General features: G+C 41.0%; 1 protein-coding gene and 1 pseudogene across 2 annotated transcripts; one reads left to right on the top strand and one right to left on the bottom strand.

Annotated features, from left to right (window-relative positions):
• Positions 1-319: 319 nt before the first annotated feature.
• On the top strand, positions 320-4,077 carry LOC118780675 (F-box only protein 6-like). Of its 2 annotated transcripts, XM_036533304.1 has the most exons (7): positions 325-466; positions 601-726; positions 1,387-1,648; positions 1,815-1,929; positions 2,128-2,223; positions 2,321-2,456; positions 3,636-4,077. In XM_036533304.1, exons 2-7 carry the CDS (start codon positions 601-603, stop codon positions 3,780-3,782), a joined length of 882 nt encoding a protein of 293 aa, XP_036389197.1. In that variant the 5' UTR covers positions 325-466; the 3' UTR covers positions 3,783-4,077. The 2 variants fall into 2 exon arrangements, with proteins under 2 accessions (XP_036389198.1, XP_036389197.1); XM_036533305.1 differs by lacking the exon at positions 601-726 and having other exon boundaries at positions 320-466.
• An 8,369-nt stretch (positions 4,078-12,446) lies between these two features.
• Positions 12,447-15,920, bottom strand: LOC118780379 (annotated as a pseudogene).
• Between the last annotated feature and the right edge of the window lie 821 nt (positions 15,921-16,741).

Genomic DNA, 16,741 nt, shown 5'->3' with positions numbered 1-16,741 from the left:
TTGCCTCCGTAAATCCAGGAACATTTTCATTTTGACAAAAGCTGTTGTGGTTGAGAGTACGGTCGATTACTGAGTCGATTAACTGAGCCTGGATCTATGCTCAGAAGCACTACACACACCACCCCAAATTATAAATAATAATTTTCATATATATGTATGTGTGTGTGTGTGTATCTGTGTGTGGAGTGTGGAGGGAGGGAGGGAGAGAGAGCGAGAGAGAGAGAGAGAGAGAGAGAGAGAGAGAGAGAGAGAGAGAGAGATTTTCATAATATTCAGAATAGGAATTGTTTCTGAACTTGAGTGATCCATACTTTTATTTTGAAAAATCCCAACCGGAAGCTGACGTTGTTGCTAGTAGCAATTCTGAGCTTCACTGAGGAGACTTTAGCCTAGATGGCAGGTGGGACTTTCCATAGGAGTGGGAAGCCTGAAAGAAGTCTTAACAATTTGACAGATCTTTTAATAGGTAAGTTACCTTTTCTACGTGGAATACTTCTACCACGCGTGCAAAGGGCGCTTAAGATGTAGGCTATTTCGCAGACGTGTTATTTGACAAAATAGAACTGTAAGTGTCAGCACTTCCGCGTTTGTATTCTGCAGATGACAGCAGGCCGTAAAAAACGCATCCGAACAGCCGGCACCGACTCGCATGTTGAAAGGAACCGGGAAATGGGCCATTCATCCAGTACTCCCTCGTACGCCGATTCTTGCACAGCAGAAGAAAATGTAAGACAAAGGGTGAATAACGTAGACTAATGTAAAGGTTTGAAGTGACGTCACTTAGTTTGCAAAGCTGTTGTCCGAATGCCTCGCTTTGAGGAGAATATTAGCGAGCGAGACCCCTTCACATGACTTGGCGGAAAACAGAGTATTCTTTAGCTATTGGCTTTGCGTGGGTGAAGACGTCTTAGTCCGTCTGTTAGAGGGACAACAGGAGCCGGAGCACATGAGCTAGTGGAGACAATCGAAAGTGTTTGCAATCTGCCAAGGGTTGGCGGTACATACCCCTACCTATCCAGTGCCGAAAATTAGGACCTCTGGTGATTGTGTACAGAAATACCCAGAATGACAATGTTAATACATACTGTTAGCTCCAGTCGCAGTCAGATTTGCGCGGTTCTTTATCAAACAAGATGAATGTGTTACTTACTATTTCAACGGTTGCTAATACAAAAAAAAATGTTGTCCCACTGGTTTCTGCCATACCACAAGGCCAGTTCACGAAGGAAGGAATTGGTGTGCAGAAATGTAATAGGGCAGTGGTGATGTGTGTGTGTGTGTTGCCTTTAGCTGAACGCTTCAGGTTATTTTGTTTTTGAGTTTCTACAACCTGTTTTTGTGGTCAGTAAAATGATATCTCTCTCCTTCTCTTTCACTTTCTCACAGTGTTCAGTGATGCTGCCCGTGCTCCCCCTTGCAGCACTGGAGGAGGTGTTTGTGAATGTTCCAGCCCGAGAGGTGGTGTGCGTCTGTCGACTCGTCTGCCGTGAGTGGAAGGAGTTGGCGGACAGCGCCTCCTTGTGGAGAGAAAGGTGTCGGCGGGAGGGCCTTCAGCCTCACGATGTGACCCAGCAACCAGAAGACTGGCGGGTGTATTACTTCCTGTGCAAAAAGAGACATAACCTGCTGAAGAACCCCAAAGCTGAGGGTGAGAGATGGACAGAGAATGGGTGTGTGTGTGTGTGTGTTTTTTTTTTTTTTGTTTTGTTTTTGTGAAGGGGCAGGATGGAGTCAGAGAGAGGGTGCATTGTAAACTCTGCAAAATGATCTTTCCATGCCAGCCAATTTCCGAAGTTTTGTTTCTCTTTCTTAAGATAAATTCAATGGCTGGCAGATTTTGGAGAACGGGGGTGACAGGTGGAAAATAGAAGACGTGTCTGCATCTCTCCCTGATGAAACAGTCAAAAAATTCTTTGTTACTTCATACCAGTGAGTATTCTTGCCCCAACATGGTCCTTCCTTAATGGCACGGTACACATGTTTGAACTCACTCCACATGCTAAGTTTTTTTCGTTGTGTACACATGTTAGGGATCACAATGCAACCTCAATTCTGATCAGCATTTGCATTACCTCAACCCTTGCTCGCTCAATATGAAGACTCCTTCTGTTGGTATCTGTGTCCTAGTTTCTGCAGGAAGAGCCAGCTAATTAACTTGGCAGAGGAAGGATATGGACCATGGTTTATGGATAAGATCCAGCCAGACATCGTGATTTCTGACTGGTAAGGGTTCCGTGCTCCTGATGAGTTTCACCTTTTTCCTCCGTGCTTATACAAGGCCAAGACTCAGCCTCCGGTCTGGTGTGTATGTGTGTGGCAGGTATTCCCCACGCTGGGACTGCGGCAGTGAGTATGAGATTTGTGTGGAGCTACTCGACCAGAGAAAGAAGGTGATTCAAAAGTTCTCTCCCGATACAGTCTACTTTGAGCAGTGGAATGACCAGCAGTGGCAACAGGTGAGGCACAGTTGTGGTTATTGTCAATAATTACATCATAACGTTAACAGAAAATGAAACTGTGTTGAGTTGCGGATGCAGCTTTGATAATGATCATGTGAGGATCTTATCTTATCAACCAATATTTACTAGAGGCTACAAAAATGGACACAGCCATAGCCACTGTGTTTTTCCCCCCACAGAGACCTTTATCAAGGGTGATTTGCTTCACTTTCATTCTGTTCATTTTCCATGCGCATAGCTGGATATTATCTGAACATTTTTCCTCACCAAGTTGAAGGATTGCACTGCTGTGACCCAGCTGGGACTGAAACATGCAACCCTCTGGTTACATGCACTGCCCCCTCACTTTTGGGCACAGCTGCCATCATGGTGGCAATCATGCTAGTGATTTGCTTTTTGACATCAGTGAAGGCAGGGGTTGACTAAACTTTACTATTATGTATTCTGTATATTCTGGTAGTCAACTACATGTTACTTTTGTGTAGCAGACTGTAACAAAGTATTTCAAGATGACTGCAGAAATTTTTACTGCAATTTCAGCTCACTAGCTGACATGTAACAGTAAACCAAATGCTTTCAGTGAAGCAGTATTGTATCAGACTAATTGGATTCACCAGATCTACTGATCTTTGTAACCATTCAGAATTTCAGTTTAAAAACTGGAGTTACTAAATGAAGCCTACACTATTAACCTGAATATAAAAAGTAGTATAAAGCGAAAAACAGACACTTTGTTTGCAGCAAGAGCACATGAAATAAATAAAAGGGACACATGCATGTCACATATACAGTTTACTACTTGTTATTAACACATTCATGCTGAGTGTTCAAAGATTGCAGGGAATGGAGGACCTGTAGGGATGCCTGAAGGATAATGACTGAAACACAGGTGGAAGACCCTGCAGGTCACCCTGGTGTTGAAACATGCAGAGCCCTGTCACTTCTGTGTCACTTGTGTATCACTTCTCCGTGTGGTGTGAACCTCATCAATAATAAAAAAACGAAACAGAAACACAGTCTGTAGTCCCACAGGCTTTGGAATGTTCTAGTCTGGTCATCCTTACCAACTATTTGATAATGTCTCATTCAGGCTATCAATGTGCATCCCCCAGAGGGTGCTGGAGCATTCCATGTATTAGCTGAGTATGGCCTGAACTTACCTGTGCTGTGTTCCAGATGACCCACGTGTTCCGGGACTATGGGAAAGGTGTACGCTACGTACGATTCACCCATGGTGGGAAAGACACACAGTTCTGGGCCGGTTGGTACGGGATCCGGGTCACCAACAGCAGTGTAGAGATCAGACCAAGAATCAACACGTAAGCCGCTATCAGAAGGAACCTCCTGGCCCCTCCCTCCCGGTCCTGCAATCTTAAGTGATAATTTACTGTAACATCATCTAATTTAAAACCGTCCAAGACCATGGTGCCTTTAATTCCACAGCTTCATGTTGCACCTCATGTTTGATTAAGAAAATGTTTTTTATTCTAATGTTATTCCTGTTTGTATGAAGGATAAACCAGTTTAAGTATCATGGGTATTTTCAAAAGAGAAACCATGTATTCATACCTCTATGTATATTTGTATATGCATATACACAAATCCTGAAACATACTGATATACTGCACTCATATAATGGCTTATATATCTATTCATGAATATGTGTTAATATAACTGTCTGCTTTGATTATGAATATTAGTAAAAACGTGAATATAGTACTTTTATTTTCTGTACATTTGTATTTGTCTGTTTTTGTTGATTTTTCACTAGGCACTTTAATCATAAGGTAATAGTGCTTGTGGATTCACGCCACAAAGATCAGTAAATGTCAAGTCTAGGCAACATCTGGACCTCAAAAGACAACCTCTGTATGCCACAGATGGAATAGGCATTATGTTAAACTGTCTCCTGAAATGGAGAACTGGTTTCCCATTATTGAGAACAGTTGGTATACACATACCTGTCTGTCTTCAAGTTGACATGCTTCAGGTCCAGAAGGCTGAGTTTGATTCAAAACGTGAAAGTAAGAATTAGAGAAGGCAACACAAGCACCCCAGAGTAGTACTCTCACCCAAATGACACCCAATTATTAAATTACAAAATTCAGGCAGAATGTTATCAGTAGGGCAGGACTGATATGTTAAAACAAGGAGAATATTAAAAACTGTATAACTTGATTAATACAGGCCTGTGTGAGCAGGGTAATATTGAAATGGTGATGTGTCCTATACATTACATTTACGTTTATTCATTTTGCAGATGCTTTTATCCAAATGACTTACAAATGAGTACAACACAAGCAAAAGCCATGCAAGGAGTCACAATATTAGAAGTGCTGCATGACCAAGTTTCAGTAGTTGGCCACACAAGGTACAAGCTAGCTGGTAGAGACACAAGTGCATTAAACCATTGAATGTGAAGGAAAACAGAGTCTAGGACATAAGAAATTGTTTTAGGCGGTAGTGATTCAGGTAAGCGTGGAAGAGTCGTGTCTTCAGATGTTTCTTAAAAATAGTGAGGGACTCGGCAGAATGGATGAAGTATGGAATGTCATTCCACCATTGGGGGACAATGGCAGAGAAAGTTCTGGATAGTGATTTTGTGCTGCAATGTGACGGGACCACCAGATGCCTTTCAGAAGCAAAGCAGAGTGGTTAGGAGGGAACATAGGCTTGTAGTAGAGCATTCAGGGAGGTAGGTGCAGCATATATGTTGAAAAATTAACCTTTACCTCATTTAAATGGCATTTGACATATTTGTGACAATTCATAAAGCATTTCAATATTGGTTTCACGCAGTTGGTAGGTAGGTTCTTCTTGTTAAATGCTGGACTAGCTAACTTTAAAAAAAAACATTTCAGCTCAGTACAAGTTTTACCAAGACCTGTATGAGGTTACATTGGCAGTATTGATGGTGTAACAGTAATAATATCCCTAATCCCTAAGAATGTATCTCACATAACACAAACATGTACCACACTCTTGGAACCCTCACGTCTGGACCACTGTAATCCCTTTCTCGCTGGTCTCGCTGTGCTTTTAAACCCCTGCAGGTAATACAGAAGACTGCAGCACAACTTGTTTTCAGTCTTCCTAAGCATGTACATCTCACAACCCTGCTCATCTCACATAGCTACTTGATACAGTGGCAGTGTAGCATAGTGGTACGAAGCTGGGCTTGTAACTGAAAGGTTGCTGGTTCGATGGGGCACTGTTGCTATACCCATGGGCAAGGTACTTAACCCAGCATTGCCTCAGTAAGTATCCAGCTGTATAAACAGATAACATGCAAAAACTGTAACCTATGTAAGTTGCTCTGGATAAGAGTGTCTCCTAAATGACAATAATGTAATGTAATGATGCATCTTACATCAAGTTTAAAACCTTGGTGCTAGCCTATAGTGCAGTGAATGGAATTGCTCCATTGTACCCCCAATTAATCTTCAAACAATACACCCGAGCAAGATCACTCTATTCAGCAATCTCAAGGTGACTGACTGCTTCCTCCCCGCATGGTCTCACCTCCCAGTCACGATGCCCATCTGTGCTGGGCCCTCAGTGGTTTAGAGAACTTCCCATTGTGGTCAGGATAGCAATCGTTGGCCAACTGCCCATGGATTTGCTTCTTCAGACTGCATCATGGATCCCTATCCATCTCCAACCCCTTGCACTCCTATCTTTTGTGCAGTATACTGTGCTTATAGTATTTTATACTTTTAGTTATGGTACTAAGGGTTTTCTGTTTTCCTTTTTAGTGGTTATTTTATTGTTTGTTCTTAGGATTTGTATTTTGGCCCTATGGTAAGCACAGCTAACTGGTGGTTTTACATATCTACTCGTCTGGTTTGGCACTGTTGCTAATATTAATCAGGTGAATGCACTTATGTTCTTCCACATTGTGTTTCACTGGATGAGACCATATCCTAAATGACTAAATGTATGTTACAATATATATAATGTATTTACCAACATGAAGTATGGCATTATAAAATTCACCACAAGAGGTCATCAGTACACCACTGGAAGGCTGAAACGGCACATCCTGGAGAAAAGGGCATTCTTTGAAAACCACAGGCGTAGGAATTGCAAACGTGAAGATCATACACATAATTCTGAACAGTTTAAGCACTGTATTTTTTCCTCTTAATCGTCTTATCTAACCGAATTGATAAATGTTGACATTGTTTCTAGAGTCCCATCCTTGGGATTCCATGGAATATGTCTTCATTTGACCATAGTGTGGCCTAGGTCTCTATCTACGTCCAGTCTTAATATGTAAGTGTAGGAATGACTGGGGGGGGGGGGGGGGGAGACAAAAATGCCACACTGACTCATACAGCCAAATAAAGCCCTCTGTGTTAAGAGAGTCTAGAAATCAAGGTCACATGTTTCCATAAACACATCCAGTAGATGCCTTTTTTCACACTGGCTGATATACATTGACAGTCCTCTCTGCCATACAGTTAAAGCTACATTATTTAATATTTCTACCCAAACAAATAGTGTGTGCTTACTAGTAAGACACAGAATAGATGTTCAACAGTGTTAAGTAAGTGTTAAACAGCAGTAGTGCAGGAGAAACAGAATGCAAAGGCTGAGAGGCCTGATGCAGTGATGGGAAATGGAATTGGCTTTCAGTGGATTCAGCTGATAGGTTGAAAATCATCCTGGGGAACATTTACTGTTGCAGTGAGTTGCATGGCCTGGTTATCGTGTGAGTGTAATGAACATGAAAGAGGTCCACACCTCCATGAGAGAAATCCCTATAGCTGGTCTTGTCGCACAATTGACTCTATCTACCAATGTCATCACCAGTTCAGCTAAAGGCAGTTTGCCTCTTAGCTCCATAGGCAACAATGCAAGCTAACGCTCAGGCAGTGACATCACTACAGAAAGCCCTATGATACCTGCTACTATACCGGCTTTACGCAGGGCTCACAATAGCTATTACTTTCAACCTGCTATATGAGCATTATCTAATTAGCCTTCGCTACCCAGCAAATGTGTGTCACACTGCCTTCCAGCTTGTGGTCTATGTGTCAGTTTTGCTTTTCTGTTGAAAGCATCATTTTTAAAGTCACATGACAAACTGAACTGAAAACTCCACTGAAAATCCATAGACAAGTATAGTCAGGACATTGTAACAATGGGAGAGTTAGCCTAAAATCCCTTCTACTTTTTAAAAAACCAAAGTTTTCAAACACAAGCATTTGCAGTAAAAAAGAATCTGTCATTATATATACAAGGTACAGATACAAAGGGTAGAATAGAGTCCATTCTTTGGGTAATAAATCATTGTTTTATATCCTCAGGTTTTGCTCCTGTGAGCTGATGTTCATATAGTAAGAGGTGTGCTTGTTGGATGTGACCTCCCCCCCCCCCCCCCCCCCCCCCCCACCTCTCTCCAGCAGTTGCGTGAATTGAGAGGACTGAACAGTCACTCTCTTTTACCTGTGGATGACGGGCCTTCAGTGTTTGTGCCCTCACGAGTCCCAGGCCTCTTAACCAGGAGCTGTGTTTCATTAAGCGCTGTTTGTTTTGGCAGAGGCTACCTGGCACAGGGGAGCACTGACCGTTGCAGGCATCCAAGCCCCCTCACCATATTCATCTTTGGACAGCACACACACTAGTTTGGTTCGCATCTGAGCTGGTTGGTTTGTTCGGCTGCATTCACACTCTCTGAGAACAATTGTTTTCCAAAAGATCCTGACTTTTTTTGTTGGATTGTCATGTTTCTGACACACTGCTTGGGTCAGAGCATTCCGTTACAGTGGCTATCGCTCCATGTATAACAGGCAAGTGAAGAACAGGGCCTGCATTCTTGAAATCTGGCTGGGGTTCATGAAGTTATAAAACCCATTGCACTTAACTCAACACCAGACTTTAACATCAACAAAACAGCATGACCTGTCAACATGATTTATACTCAGTTTACTCAGTTTTGAAAAACAATCTTCATTTGTATCTAAAATAATGGGTTGTAATCAATGTTCATCAATTTATGGCAAGAAAGTCAATACAGCGGGAGCTGAACAGACATATCAGAACATTTGTGTCACTGGCTGCACTGACTATACCCCACTGACTTCTTTTGCCTCTCCCCATTTGCGTTGGCATCACTCACATTACTGCTGTCACAGCTGCCAAAGAGTGTAAATGATAGAGTATTGACTAAGTATTATAAGACTATTCAGTCAATCCAGAGTGTTCATATTCATCAACATGAACTGTGTTTGTAAAAATATATTTTTTAAATGCAATTATGAATGGAACACGATGGATTGTTTTCAGCCTTTGCTAATACTTTTGGACAAGCTATCAGTGTGAAAACTTACATCCTTGGTTCAGGTCAATATGGAGGAGTAGCAGTTTGTGGTAATTACAGAGCCGAGGTTAAAGGTTCATATCGCAGTTGGGGAAGGTGTTTTACCTGGAATGCTCTAGGAAAAAAAAACAGCTGTGTAAATGGGATCCAGAGATTTGCGAGCCCCTCGGGGTAAAGGTGTTAGCCAAACCAATGAATAACTGCATTATGTTTGGCCAGGGTCTGTGCTATTGATGCTTGCCTGCGTTCACAGCACTTTATTATTTATTTATTTATTTTTACAGAACACAATACAACCAATGTTTTGAGCTAAGTTTGAATTTAATCAAACTAAACAGGTTAATTGCCACCTTAAAAAAAGAGCTCCTCTGCCTGAAGGTCTGAACCATTGGAGAAGGACACAGGTTTTGCAAAGTCTGATGGAGGCTCTCAAAACTGACTACTATCCCAGGAGGGTGGAGGGCAACCTATCTCTGCCAGACTCATACACACTGACACAGCGAAAATATTCTTGCGGAGTCCCAGAAAGAGGGTGTGTTTGGCTTTGTTCGGGGTACTGTTAAACCAAACAAGAATAACTGAAGGAGACACTTCTGCTGAACCTCTGTTTGACTGGCAGAGTAATATGTGCTGGAAAATAGGAAACAGGAATGGTAGCAGTTTAGCAGCCTACTGGCAGGTGAGGGTAAAAATACATTGTAGGCAAGGGTAGAATCAAGAGCTACTGAAAATTATCCCATAAGAATCAATAAAACAAGAACGACAGGACAGGGATAGCTCTTAAACTGAATTTTAAAGAAATAAAACAAGAAAACAACATGAAGTAATTGTAGGCTTATTGAAGTCTGTAAGTATTGTGTTGGAATGTGGACTCTAGCCCCTGGCCAGGTTAACTGGCAGGTCACTTGTCCACAGCTTATCGGTAAATTAACACCGGGGGGGGACTCTGATGTATTTGTGTAAATCCATCACTAACTACTATGTCGGTCCAACAGTCAATTCAAGCCCAACCTAGGTGACAAGGACAAACATTCTATTGCTTTGATGTCATGGGCCACATTCATTCATAGAGAGTATCTTGCTGGCTCTGGCTGTGCTTTTCCATTGAGTTTTTGCAGATGTACATGACCCCAGACTTGTACTTGTGTATACTGTGGCAAAATGAACAATCAGGTCTTGGAATAGGGACACATTTAAGGAGCTGGCTCTGAGGCTTCGGTGGCAAGTAAGAGGTTAACAGTCGAGGTCCATGCAAATGTCCCTGGTTTCCTGGTTTGTGAAGAGAAAGTCCTTGACATTACCTGTGTACCAACCACTTGCAATGTAAGACCACCTCTGAAAGGTGAATGACCTGCTTTCAGAACCTCCAACCTAAAGCAAGAACCTCCTTTTTACTTCACTGTGATGTTGAGTACTGACTCCCCAAAACCTTGTTTTGTTTCAGTTTCAATTAAAAAAAAAATCCTGCAATACAGAATTTCCCTTTCCCCCTGCAGTCATTCATCAGTTTTCAAAATAAAAGTCCTTGGGCATTTGCACTATTTTCCTGTCTTTTTGTGCCCTGTTGTGAATTTATCTTGTGTTCATTTGTGTCCTCACCCGCCAAACTGCTACAGTACATTAACAAGACAAATCCCAGTGCAGCTGAATCTGAGCTGGTGTAAATGCCCCTTTTATACATTTCCCATCTCAGGGAAAGGCATGAGTTAGCTCAATGAGTAGAGCTAAGGGGAGAGAAAAAGGGTATAGCCATAGCTCACAGTGGGCTTGCCTGCAAATGGAACCGAGGCACTGTGATGCTAATACTAATAGTAATACTAATGTGCAAAGCACACAGAGGCAATGCTAAATATGTTAATGTCATAAAACTGTATACGCAGAGTTTACAGTTATCACCAAATCAGCTCATCCTTGCACGGTAATCTTCACACTGGTGGGCAATAATTAAGTTAATCTTATTTCAGGTTTACTCAAAGGACTTTGGAGATAAAACATTTTATGTTTGACCTGGCCTTGAACAATAAGAGCATCTCACTGTAGTCCAGGAGGACTCTTACAAAGATTCTACCATTTACAAATTTTTTCATTTGAAAAAGAGCAACAATTTTCATTATCCAGGCCACATACTGCACAGCATAATTTCCCAGAGGATTTTCTAAGTGAACTTGAGGAATTTGGACAGACCATTAATGCCTTCAAAAACTGGATACACCATAGTAGGCGGACTGTTCCAAAAACTGTCTGAAATGCCGAGAGAAATATTATGTGTGGGCAAAATTAAACAATGTGCTCTTATTTAACCAACATTTCAATGAGACCATTAATCACAGTATTTTCACACTGGACCCACTTTCTGTAGTTGCTTGTGGTGAAGCTCTGGCCAATGATCCCTGTCAGACTGTAACTTTATACAGGGAACCTAGAAAAACTCAGTTACAGTCTATATGGTTAAATGTATCATGATAACCTTACAATGCAGGTGTTTGATGCACTTTCATATACAGACATGAGTGAAATCTGCATGGTATTGCCAAACATCAACACAAAAACGTGAAAATAAGGAATCATGAAAATCTTCAAAATTGAACAAAACCAGAATTACTTCCTTCATTGCTATGTAATTGAGTGTCCTTCAGAGTTGTTCCAGTGTGATAGACACCTTCATTGGAGTCACATCACCCTTACATTCACCTTTCCTAGGATGACATCACTGCTACAGACACCTTCAATGGGATGGCATCACTGGTACAGACATCTCTCAGATATCACTGTTACAGCTACCTTGGCTTGACAGATCCACAGTGCTCCACAGTTGCAGAAGAACTCCCCTGTTATAGTCCAACTGCACACTGATCCTGCTGGGTTTCCTCCTCAATGTGAGGCATGTTGATGGTGAAGTGCTGGCATAATAACTATCTCTCTATTTCAGAGCAACAGTCAAGACACCTCCCACTGTGCTCTGATTGCATTAGTTACATAGCACAGGGCTCCAACAGAAGTTTGTTATGTAATGGCAGTTACATAATAGCATTTTAAAAGATGGTTAGTTCTGACTCATTGTTCCTATTGGTCAGTTTGCCCACCAGTTGTGATAATATTTCCTGATATACCACCGATAAATGGAATTTTCAGATGAATATTGGCATTATGGGTTTTGCTGCCTTTCTGCTTTATGTCATGCCTAACGCCACACCCTAGCCATGCCAATATTCAAGATATAGCACATGCTTGAGTGTTGTTTCTCTTTAATTGGGGATGAATCAGAATATGATTTCAAATCACTGTTACAACAGGGAATGTTTCACTTTGTTTGTGAGAAGATCAACCAATTGTCACACAGAGGTACACAAAATAAATGGACAGAGAAATAGAGGTGAAAATATGGTATCATAAAATGACTGATTTTTCAGAACCACAGCTTAAACATGCCATCTAGCAAAAAAGTAGACTTTAATTTAACCTACGACCTAATCGTCCCCAGATGCAGAATAATGCAATAATTTCATGACAGGAGCGTTGCTGCATTGATATTAGCAAAGGGATGAGTAGGTGCAAATGATTGTAAATGATCCTCAAAATTGGAAAAAAAAGTAATGAAACAACTTCCCTCAAGACTTTGTAACTGAATCATCGCCAGCTCGACCTCACTGGTGCAGACACCTTCATTGGGATTGCAACATTGTTATAGACACCATTGCTTCCCGGATCTTCAGAGCTCCAGCTTTACTGCCATCAGTTGTTAAGCAAGGAGAGAAATATGGAAAGAATCTCTCAGTGAATGTATCTTTAAAGGTGTAGATGTGTGACATGTCACTGGGGTCATAAGAGGACACCTCCCCTCTGCCACAGTCCAGCTGCACTTTGATCCTTTGGGGCTTCCTCTCCAGTGTCACTGCCGTTGATGGTGAGGTGTAGGCCATATACATTTCTCCACTCATCATAAGACGAATACAGAATCCGCCCAAAGGGCAGAATGCTGCCTTCTTCTTTCTGCAGATGGACTCTTTCACCACTCCTACAGCCCACTCAGGTGTGCTCCCCACCTCCACCTCCCAGCTGTGCTTTCCTGAGGTAAATCCTTCAGAGCCCAGCACACACACACCAGAGTTAAACCTCTCTGGGTTGTTAGGAAGCTCCTGCACTCTGTCAGTGAATCTCACACTGGTGAGATCATCAGACAGAGAGAGCGTGGCGCATGCAGTGTTGGGGTCCAAAGTTACATGAGCTGAAGAATCAAAATAGGTAGATATGTGAAATACTGAAAATCATAATAGGCTATATTAGATACTGTATTTATTTACAGCATGTTTAAAAAGACATTCTGAATCTAAAATTGATTGCCATCATTAAAATATTAAAACGTTGACACATTCCTTCACAAATAAACTGATATGAACTCAAAAAGCATAATAGCCAAATGCTAATAAAGGAGATTTTATATTTTGCATTGATTTTCTAGGGTGAGGTTGGTATACAAATATACAGCTTTGACAGTTTTATGAATCTAATTTTTATAAGATCTGGAAATGAAGAAATTTTTCCCTCTCCTCCAGATACTCACTGTACTGTACCATTCCCATCATCTTCTCACAGACTCTGAACTTCAGATTTCCTATGTGTTTGGCCACATCTATCAGTGCCCCTGAAAGCAGCTGTGGATTCTGCAGTGTGCACTGGGCTCTGTAATGACAAGCAGGAGTCACTCATGCTGTGGGTTTGGAATGGGTTTGATAGACAGGAAGAAGCTAGGTGAGTGTACCTACCTTTTCATTGTGTCTTTGTAGGTCTGAAAAAACACAGAATAAATCTGTTGTTGACTCTGATCAAAATATTCTACAAGCATCCAATGTTATGACAGAAGCCTGTGAGGACATGCTTTAATTGATAACAGATAGAGTGTTAAAATGTTACTAAGGATGGCAGAAATTAAGAGATAGTGGACATGGCCCTGATAGGGAGTGTCAGGTGTACAGTAAATGGGTGTGGCCAGAATCATTATAAGGCAAACCATAGGGAATGACAATGTGAATAATAAGGGACATGACTGCTATATCAGGGTATTCCATCAACTAAAAAGAATTACTATAGGTAGTATCATCCCCACAGTGGGTAGGTCATAAGATGAGGCCAAAGAGATCTGTAAATTATACAACAAATATGTGATACTTTGTGTACAAACTGTACAAGTTAACAGGGAAGCAGTGTGTGTTAACCTCCCACAATGCAGATTAATTAAACTCCTACTTTCAACAACGAGTGATAACAAAGAATCAAGTCAGTTGAAACCTCAAACACTGCAGGTAAATCAAATGCTCACCTTTAACAAAGAGGTGCCTTCAGTGTCTATGGCCCTCTCTATAGCTGTGATTTGGTCTGAAAGGGTGGAGACATGTCTTGTGATGTTTTCTATCCTCTCCTTCATCATCTGACTCTTCTTCCTCCTTCAGTGCAGCCAGTCTGGCCTCCTCTTCATCTTGCAGGAACTGGTGGAGCTTCTCAAACTCTGCCTTTACCTGCCTCTCTGTGTACTGGGCCTGACTCTGCAATTAAAAAACAATTTAAAAAACATTTTAAACATTTTAAACATAAATAATATTTCAATATTTATGTTAAGTTTCTGGCTTTGTTTCTGATTGATCTACTCACCCTGATGTGTTTTGCTGTTTTCTCACACTCTTTTTTAACTTTAGTGAACCTCTTCAGCTTTTCTTTAATGCAATTCAGTGCAGTCTTGAGTGCCCTCTGGAATGAGAAGAACTGGTTCAGACTAGAATGTGTGACATGTGCCCACTTCATTGTTAGAGCATTTGGCTCAGCAAAGTGTTACTATAATTTATATTATTATACTTCGTTATTATTAACTGCAATGATATAATATATGCTGTCATTTACAGATGAGAACAGTATGTCTGATGGGTATCATTACGCATTATACTATCTACCAACATCTTAAGTCATCATAATCTTTGTATTAAAATATTCTCTCACTGTGTGTCTGTCTTTTTAAATATGCTTTATTAACTATATTAAATACAGAGCTCACAGCTTGTCTCTCTGGAGATATCTAAGTATAAAATAATGCAGAGTTGGTTGTTGTTCAATATGTGAGACCCATACTGATATTACAAGTGTAGGTTTTCAATGCAGTATACATTTTATATCTCGTGTTTTTCAATATCAATTTGTGTTTAAGGAGAGGAATGGTTGTAGAAACCCATTGTTATATTCATTCAGACTTTATGTCAACAGGAACATGAACAGTCCAATTAGATATCTTCAAGAAGTTTAAAGAACCAATAGGATAATTTGTATTATTAACCATTGTAAAATATGGCACTACACATTTCTGTTATATTTCTGTGACATTTGACAACACATTGTCAAAGGTTGTATGATTATATACTACTATAGGAAACAGAATACCTTCATGTCTTGTGCAGCCTCCTCTACTGGACACAGTTGGTGTGTTCTGTGTTTTTTTTGAAGTCTGACACACAAAGCAGAGAGTTTCCTTGTCTTCCTCACAGAAGAACAGAAGCTTCTCTCCATGAATACTGCAGTGGTTTTCACTCTTCTCTTGAGAAACACTTTTTCCTGAAACTTCAGTTTCACTCCTCTGTCTTAAGTAGGACTCCACAATGTTTTTTAAAGCCAGGCTAACTGGGGGTTGATCCAGACTGGACTTCCTCCTGCAGATGGGGCACACTCGAGAGCTCTTTTCTTTCCAGCATTGCTGCAGACAAACTCTACAGAAGCTGTGGCTGCATTTCAGGACAACAGGGTCCTTGAAGATTTCACAGCACACAGAACAACAGAGTTCCTCTTCCAAAAATGAAGCTTTAGCAGCCATTTTACAGACTCAGGCACACCCTGTCTCTCTCAGACACAGTCCTTCCCTCTCAAACTCTCATAGCTATACTTTCACTTTCTCCTAAGCTCTGATGATAAAACACGCCCCTTTGTGCTTGCAAAACTGAGGAAACCTGAAATCCATGAATAATGAGAGAAATACATCAGAGCTCGCCAGCATGGATGAATCTGTAGAAACAAATATGTGAAGGAAACGCCATCCACAGAAAGTCTGAAACATGATGATTCTAAAATGATCATCTAACCGTACAGATTAAAAAATCCTTTGCGTGTGTTTTTTTCCAACTCGGTGTGACCTGTGTGTGTGTGTGTGTGTGTGGGGGGGGGGGGGGGGGGGGGTGTACTGGCAGTAGTGCAAAGTACATGTTTGTTAAGTTGTACTATCTATGTTTGAATTGAAATCCAAACCAATCCAAAGTAACTTGTTCTGGACTGAAAATTGACATACCAGGATTAAAACCACTGTAAAATAAAGACTAGGCACTAAAACAAAACATTCAGTGCTAGTTCAACTGCAATAGAGTTTATAGGAGCCCTGTAAGGTTAAAGGTCTTTACCATTCTGCTGTGCAGCTAAAACGTGGAACATGTAATGATAGAGTATTTATTCCAAGTTCAAAAATCTACAGAGAGATGTATTTTCTTTGACATATGAAAACTAGGCAGTTCCTCCTGCAAGACCACTGTTAATTTAACAGTGGGCGGCCCCTTACTTGTTCATTTTGGTTTGTGGAAGTGGTAAGATTTTAGATTTTAGGACACTTTTTTTTAGGATTTCTTAGTTTGTGGGATAAAATACATGAACACATCAGAAATGATGCATTGAAGATGGAGTTGCATCTAATTACATCTGCATTAACTACTAAGAATAAATGCATGGTTCAACATATCTTGGCAATATGAAAACATTATTTCTGGGTTGATATGCCGATTTATCTCAGTACATCTCAATTTACATAGCATTTACAGTCTGGCAGAGAAATGCGTTGATACAACTCAATTAAATCCATAACCCACCCCTCCCACAAGATCAGACCTACAGTAAATTGCTGCTATGTGCCACTGCCACCAGCCACTAGCCTGCAGGC

The sequence above is a fragment of the Megalops cyprinoides genome, chromosome 7 (genome assembly GCF_013368585.1).
Source record: "Megalops cyprinoides isolate fMegCyp1 chromosome 7, fMegCyp1.pri, whole genome shotgun sequence".
Lineage (NCBI taxonomy): Eukaryota > Metazoa > Chordata > Actinopteri > Elopiformes > Megalopidae > Megalops > Megalops cyprinoides.
Note: the sequence above shows the minus strand (reverse complement) of the source record. Positions and strands in the feature narration are given on the sequence as shown.